General features: G+C 46.1%; 1 protein-coding gene across 1 annotated transcript in view; it reads right to left on the bottom strand.

The window, feature by feature from the left end:
- The window catches only part of LOC141312707 (von Willebrand factor A domain-containing protein 5A-like), a 9,098-nt gene extending 7,307 nt beyond the window's left edge, over positions 1-1,791 (bottom strand). The window contains exons 1-3 of the mRNA XM_073832593.1: positions 1,749-1,791; positions 1,088-1,603; positions 96-172 (exon numbers count right to left, since the gene is read on the bottom strand). Coding sequence (XP_073688694.1) covers positions 96-172; positions 1,088-1,603; positions 1,749-1,791 — 636 coding nt within the window. The remainder of the gene's footprint in view (positions 1-95; positions 173-1,087; positions 1,604-1,748) is intronic.
- Positions 1,792-8,230: the final 6,439 nt, after the last annotated feature.

Genomic DNA, 8,230 nt, shown 5'->3' with positions numbered 1-8,230 from the left:
TTTTGCAAAAGAAATTACAGATGCATGGTGATAAAGGGCGAAATATATTATGAAAGATGCCTAAAAAAGTTATTTCATAAGCTTTCTTAGATTACCTGTGTATATCTCTGGCAGCAGCTCCCTTTTAAAATCAGGAACTTCTCCTGTGTAATGGAGTTTTTTTCTGACACTTCTGAAATCACAGAACATGTGGTATCAATATTTATTTACCATGAAAGATTAAAATGTTTTTTAAGTACATCCAGCCCATTTTTCACGCTCCATGTAAGTGATGTCTCCGATTAAAGGGATAGTTCACCCAAAAATGAAAATGTGATGTTTATCTGCTTACCCCCAGGGCATCCAAGATGTTTCTTCAGTAGAACACAAACAAAGATTTTTAACCCAAACCGTTGCAGTCAGTTAGTCATATAATGGCAGTGAATGGGCACCAAATTTTTGAAAGTAAAAAAAAAAAAAAAAAACATGCACAGACAAATCCAAATTACACCCTGCAGCTCGTAATGATACATTGATGTCCTAAGACACAAAATGATTGGTTTTTGCGAGAGACTGAACAGTATTCATATCATTATTTACCTCTTGATACACAGCAATTTCCTGAGCAAGCAACCATAACTTCAATATCACACGAGTAGCGTTTATACAGCAGTTTCGACAGCATGAGTGTGTAAATACTGTCACGGGTGAGAAATCACACAACAAGGTCGCTCAGTGAAATAGCCCCGGAGGGTGGATTTATTAAATACTTTTTTAAAAGTGAAAGGAGAAATAAGGGTGAGTGCTGCTTCGTGGCTGGTGCTCCTGTGAAGTCCTCGTCCTCTGGCTCGTGAAGGTGGGTGTCCACGTTCAGCATGAGATAGTTGTCTGTCGAAGTGTGAGCGGTGGCATGATGCACGGCAGCTGTGACCGATCAGCCCGTGATGAGGACGTGCAGGTGCCGTGCGTTTGTTGCCAGGGCGACGCTGATGAGCCCAGAGAGACTCGTCACATCCCCCCTCCCCCCCCATCGTCGTTCTGGCCCTAAGAGCGAGAGGAGACAGTAGGGGAGAGATATGGGGTGGGTGGGGAATGACTCCTGACAGACCTGCAAAAGCTGTCCACATCCGTGAGAGTCCATCGGCATTGGCGTTGGCGGCCCCGGCCCGATGTCGCACTTCAAAGTGGAAGTCCTGGAGCGAGAGGAACCAGCAGGTCAACCTGGCGTTGGTGTCTTTAGCCTGGGCCATCCACTGCAGGGGGGCATGGTCGGTCACCAGGGTGAACTTACGGCCGAGAAGGTAGTAGCGCAGCTCCAGGACTGCCCACTTGATGGCCAGGGCCTCCTTCTCGACGGCGGCGTAGTTCTTCCCTGCCTTGGACAGCTTCCTGCTGATGTAGATTATGGGATGCTCCTCACCCTCCTGGATCTGTGACAGGACGGCTCCCAGTCCGGTGTCGGAAGCATCCGTCTGCAGCAGGAAGGGGCAGCCGAAGTCGGGAGCGCGGAGCACCGGCGACGAGGTAAGTGCCATCTTGAGCCGAGCGAAGGCCTCCTCGGTGGCTGTCGTCCAACAGATCTTCTCAGGCTGCCCCTTCCTGGTCAGATCTGTCAGGAGGGCGGCTAAAAAGGAGAAGTTGGGGATAAAACAGCGATAGTACCCCGCCAACCCCAAAAAGGCTCGTACCTGGGACTTCGTTTGTGGCTTCGGAGTGGTACGGATGGCTTCTACCTTATTTTCCTGGGGCCGGATGAGGCCATAGCCGACCTGGAAGTCCAGGTACTTCGCCTCGGACAGCGCTAGGTGGCATTTGCGGGGGTTGGCGGTCAGTCCAGCCCGCCGGAGCTCAGAGAGCACCCTCCGCAGACGTTCCAGATGTTCATCCCATGCCTCGGAATGGACCACAACGTCGTCCAAGTAGGCGGCCGCATTAGCTTGGTGGGGCCTCAGGATGGAATGTTGCAAGTGCTCCATGCAGGCCGAAGGGGAGGGTCCGGTACTGCCAGTGGCCACTAGGGGTAGAGAACGCAGTTTTTGGTTTAGCAGAAGAGGTAAGTGGTACCTTCCAGTATCCCTTGGTTAGGTCCAGCGTTGAGATGTACCGGGCCCTCCCCAGGTGGTCCAACAGCTCATCGACCCGAGGCATGGGATAGCCGTCGAACTCGGAGACTTCGTTGAGGCGGTGGAAGTCATTGCAGAAGCGGAGGGTGTCATCCGGCTTGGGTACCATCACGATGGGGCTTTACCATGGACTGCGAGATGGTTCAATTACCCTCAACTTCAGTATTTCCTGGATTTCCTCCTCAATAGCCTGCCGACGAGCTTCTGGGACTCGGTAGGGCCGTTGCCTGACGATCAATCCAGGGGGCGTCCTGATGTCGTGGTGGATGACGTTGGTCTGCCTGGAGGAGAACACATCCGTAAACTGACTGACCAGGTGTTGCAGCTCGGTCTTCTGGGCAGCCGACAGATGGGGATTCATGTCGACAACCACGGGATCGGTGAGACTGAGGGCGGCGACCTGGTCCCTGGTTCCTTGCCACTTCTTCAGTAGGTTGATGTGATATAATTGTTCTGCTTGTCTTCTTCCAGGTTGGCGCAGGCGGTAAGTAACCGGTCCAACCTTTTCCATGACGGTATAAGGGCCTTGCCATGATGCCAGGAACTTACAAGCAGAGGTGGGGACCAGAACCATGACCCTGTCTCCCGGCTGGAACTCCCGTGGCTGGGCTGCCCGATTATAGTGCCGTTGTTGGGCCTGCTGTGCCTTGCTGAGATGCTCCCGGACTAATGGCATGACACACTCGATCCTTTCCCTCATCTGCTTGACGTTCTCGATGACTTTGCGGTGGGGAGCAGGGGGTGAAACCAGTTGAGGCTTGGGGGACCTCACGGATGCCGAAGAGGACGTAGGGGATCATGAGGTCCCAATCCCGCTTGTCCTCTGCCGCTACCCTTCGAAGCATCTGTTTGAGGGTCTGATTGAAGCGTTCAACGAGTCCGTCGAGAGAGAAAAGCTTAGTACCAGCACGTTCAGCATGAGACAGTCGTCTGTCGAAGTGTGAGCGGTGGCGGCTTTTCAAGCTGCTTGATGATGCACGGCAACTGTGACCGATCAGCCCGCGATGAGGACGTGCAGGTGCCGTGCGTTTGTTGCCAGGGCGGCGCTGATGAGCCCAGAGAGACTCGTCACATCCCCCCCCCCCATCATCGTTCTGGCCCTAAGAACGAGAGGAGACAGTAGGGGAGAGATAAGGGCTGGGTGGGGAATGACCCCTGACAGACCTGCAAAAGCTGTCCACATCCGTGAGAGTCCATCAGCATTGGCGTTGGCGGCCCCGGCCCCATATCGCACTTCAAAGTGGAAGTCCTGGAGCGCGAGGAACCAGCAGGTCACCCTGGCGTTGGTGTCTTTAGCCTGGGCCATCCACTGCAGCGGGGCATGGTCGGTCACCAGGGTGAACTTACGGCCGAGAAGGTAGTAGCACAGCTCCAGGACTGCCCACTTGATGGCCAGGGCCTCCTTCTCGACAGCGGCGTAGTTCTTCTCTGCCTTGGACAGCTTCCTGCTGATGTAGATTATGGGATGCTCCTCACCCTCCTGGATCTGTGACAGGACGGCTCCCAGTCCGGTGTCGGAAGTACTCCCGCGGTTCTCTGGCAAAAGAGCCCCCCTCGCTGGCCTGTTGAAACACATCATAGAAGAGGTTAGTGCTTTAAGAAAGGGACTCACCATCTCTCCCGCTGTCCAAAGCTAGCAGCGCTGGCCGGCGGCTGGGTGCTCTTGGCCGCCTGCGACGGCGACGGTTCCCTTCTGGGCTGGCGGGCTGAGCAGCGGCGGCGAGCAGGCGGTCAAACCCCGGCCAATCTTTTCCAAGTAGTAGGGGGACTGGTAAATTTTCCATCAATTCAGCCTCCACGGGCCAGGCGCCATGGGCGGCAGCGATATTCACGCGGCGAGCTGGAACTTGTTGGGTGTCCCCGTGTACACACATGATCGGGAGGGTGGTTGTGTACACAAACTGCCAACACACATTAATGTTCAAACAACATGTAAAAGTGCATGCGTTTTGCATCCGATGACCATCATTCATGTTCGTATGAAACTTGCCTTTAAAAATCATACCGAACAGAAAGAATGAAACAATAACAACGATAATTAAAGCTGCAAGCAGCGATGAAAGGGCCCTCGCACCCGGCTCACCGCCGAATGGTGGCTCTAGGAAAACAGCTAACGGTGGGCAGTATGCTTTTAAAACAGTAAATATAGAACAAATATGTCAAAGTCATTTAAATGTGCCAAACTTCCTTCTGCCAGCTGGCGCTATGCCTATAACTAATTATTGTTCAGGCCAGCACTTTTATCAAACATATGAAGTCTGGTGCAGACTGACCTTGGTATGTTTGAGTTGGTGAAAGATATGATATATCTTGCTGCCAACAGGTGGCGCTATGATAATATCTGAATATTGGCCTTTAGGTGTCTTCAGGCCAGGACTCTTACCAAACCTGTGAAGTTTGAGGCAGATCAGACATTTTATGGCTGAGTTATAACAACTTCTATGTCCATGGCGAAACATCAAACTTTGTCACACCGCCACGGACACGCCCTATAATGAAAACTCAAGATCTTCGCAATTTAACATCTCTTAGGCCTTTAGATTAGACTGACCAAATATAATGTTGATATCATTAAATTTCTAGGAGGAGTTTGTTGCAAGTCATTTCCTGTTGCCAACAGGTGGCGCTATGAGTATGAGAGAATATTGGCATTCAGTTGTCTCGATTCAGGCCTCGATTCCTGTCGAACTTGTGAAGTCTGAGGCAGATTGGAAATTTTATGGCTGAGTTATCACAAGTTTTCTATCCATAGCGAAACATCAAACTTTGTCACGCCGCCACGGACACGCCCTATAACGAAAACTCAAGATCTTCGCAATTTAACATCGCTAAGGCCTTTAGATTAGACTGACCGATTTTGGTGTTGATCTGTATAAATCTCTAGGAGGAGTTTGTTGCAGCGTAAATCATGTCACTTCCTGTTGCCAGCAGGTGGCGCTATGACTATAACTGAATATGGGCATGTAGATGTCTTCAGGTCAGGGGTGTTATCACACATGTGAAGTTTAGGACAGATCAGATATTGTATGCCTGAGTTATAGCAACTTCCTTTTTCATGGCGAAACATCGAAATTTCTCAGGCCACCACGCACACGCCATCTGACGAAAACTCTAAACCTTAGCAATTTAACGTCACAAAGGGCTTTAGATTAGACTCACTAAATTTGGCGTTGATCTGAATAAATCTCTAGGAGAACTTCGTTCAAATAAGAGGCCTGAAAATGGCAAAAATGACACAAAATTTGCTGAGAAAATTAATAATAACCGACTTCCTGTTGGGTTTTTGCTCCAAGAGGCTTTTTTGTAGGTATTGGTGTATTACATGTGTGTACCAATTTTCTTGCATGTACGTGAATCACAGCTGAAAGTGCACACCGTTAAACGTGTAAAGGTGGTGCTATTGAGCCATTTTGCCCCACTCACTTCTGCAACCCATATCAGACGTAAATTTTCGCCAGGTTTGATGTGTGTGCAAAGCTTCATGAGTTTTCTGGCATGTTTAGGCCTTCAAAAGGCGTTTTGTCAGTAAAGCCGGTTCTGTAATCAGCGGTAAATGCCATCAGGTGCGTGATTTCACGTTGAGCCGTATATACTACACACAGCCGTTGTTCACTGACGAGCTGCGCACATTCACACTGATAATGAACATTGATTTGCGCAGCTCGTCGGTAAACGACGGCTGTGTGTAGTATATACGGCTCAACGTGAAATCACGCACCTGATGGCATTTACCGCTGATTACAGAACCGGCTTTACTGACAAAACGCGCAAGCATGATCGGCCGATTCGTATCGGTGCATCCCTAATTTAAATGTGCCAAACTTGCGGCTGCCAGCTGGTGGCGCTATGCCTATAACTGATTACTGGCATGTAGATGTGTTCAGGCCAGCACTGTTATCAAACATATGAAGTTTGGTGCAGATTGACCTTGGTATGTTTGAGTTAGTGAAATATATGATATATCCTGCTGCCAACAGGTGGTGCTATGAGAATATCTGAATATTGGCAGGACTCTTACCAAACCTGTGAAGTTTGAGGCAGATCGGACATTTTATGGCTGAGTTATAACAACTTCTATGTCCATGGCGAAACAACAAACTTTGTCAGGCCGCCACGAACATGCCCTTTAACGAAAACTCAAGATCTTCGCAATTTAACATCTCTAGGGCCTCTAGATCCGACTGAGCAAATATAATATTGATTTCATTAAATCTCTAGGAGGAGTTTGCTATGAACCTAACCCCCTGCAAGGACTTCAGATAATGCCAACTGTGAACCAATATGCTACATTTTCCCTATATTCTAATGAAAATAAGAACATGTAATTCATGATGATAACAAAATGTTATTATTGCTTGCATTACGTCCACCATTTCTGCTTAAATGTCATCATTACCTATCTGTACAATTTGTGTGTGGATATTGCTTTGCTGGTGACTCCTGTTATAAGACATCACTCTTAAGCGCTACATAACTAAGAATCATTTAGGAAAACGGTGCCCAGTTGGCACATGCATTCACAGTAACCCTCTGCCAGTTTGGATTTAAAGTTTACAGAATTGAAAGGGTTAAACTTTAAAATCAACACACAGACACATACACACACTATATAATATTTTGCCATCCAGTTTCATTTGTTAACATTAACTATATTAGTTAACATGAACAATAATTAAATAAAAAGGATTCATATATTATTAAAAGGTAAATTATTATCTTGTAACATTAGTTTATGTATTGTGAATTAACATGAACACAGTTCATGTGGGTGTACAGCAAAACACAATAAAGTGCTCTATAAACGCTTCATTCTTTCAAAATATCTTTAAAAATCAAGTTGAGTATTATAATGGGGCGATATATATATAAATCATCTTAAAATGGTACAATTTTCAGATGTTTTGAACAGATAACAGCAAAGTTTGTTTTGTTGTCAAAGTTTGTCTTGAAATTGTTAATTTAAATTTTATATTCAATAAATAACACTATGAAAATAAATGTTTATCAATGAAGATAAATCGCTCATGCTAAAAAGTTTTGCTATAGGACTGAATAGGACAAGTTCATGGTACAGTTCAGTAAAAAATAAATAAAAAAACAAAAACTGCAAAATACAAACACTGAAAGACTTAGTGACCCTTTATATTTTCTCAAAATATCAGACTCTCAAAGATCAGACATATTTATGTAGAATACACTACATATATGTGCATTTCTTCTTCTGCAGCATGTGTCACTGCTCTGTCACCCTCTCTCCCTTTCACCCCTCCCCCCTGCACTCTCTCACTCTGACAGTCAACAGACACTCAGGCAGAGTGGGAGCAGGTTTCTGATTTCTTTTTTTTTAATTTTCTTTAATTCATAGAAGCTTATATAATTATGACATTAACAGCACTTGCTCAGAATGATTAGATCTTTGTGTGAAAAAAGTTTTAAAGAGTTCGGATGCTGCACTTTAAAGATATTAAAAAATTACGCTCCTCTTTTTTACTATGTCTTTAAAAAATCACCACGTCAACACCGTTCAAGATATCCCAAATCCGCTCGCAATTTAACATCTTCAGAATCTTCTCTTCATGTTAAAAAAGTTTGGTGTGAACAGCTTGTTGTTCTTAGTAGGAGTGTGAATTTGTTTACAGCCTGATTTTTCCAAAAATCCACATTCAAATCAAAATAGGCGGCTTCCTGTTGGTGTTAGCTAATGAGTTTAATTTAGAAAGTTGTCCAGACTGATGAGAAAAATATATGTACAGAGTTTGGTGACTGTAGGAAAAACTAACCCCCCAACTTTTGTCAAAAGATGGCGCTATAGAGTGCCTGCTCCACGCCCATTTATGACCTTTTGCCAGTGTCTAACTATCATTAATATTGATGTGTGTGTTGAGATTCATGAAATTCTAAGCATGTTATCTGCCTTGAAAAGACAGGAATCTAATTTTAAAGTTTGACACGTTGCCATGGCAACAGCTTTTGATTTATCTTCGACCCCTTTACATATTCTTATCGGCCGTGTGTTGACATTACTTTGATGAAGTTTGAAGAAAATCAAGTAAAATTAAGAGGCTGATTTCAAAGGATTTTGAAAATGACACGCTTCCTGCTGCCAGTTGGTGGCGCTATAAATTTGA

Source organism: Garra rufa, unplaced genomic scaffold (assembly GCF_049309525.1).
Source record: "Garra rufa unplaced genomic scaffold, GarRuf1.0 hap1_unplaced_004, whole genome shotgun sequence".
Lineage (NCBI taxonomy): Eukaryota > Metazoa > Chordata > Actinopteri > Cypriniformes > Cyprinidae > Garra > Garra rufa.
This window is presented reverse-complemented; position numbering and strand designations above follow the sequence as displayed.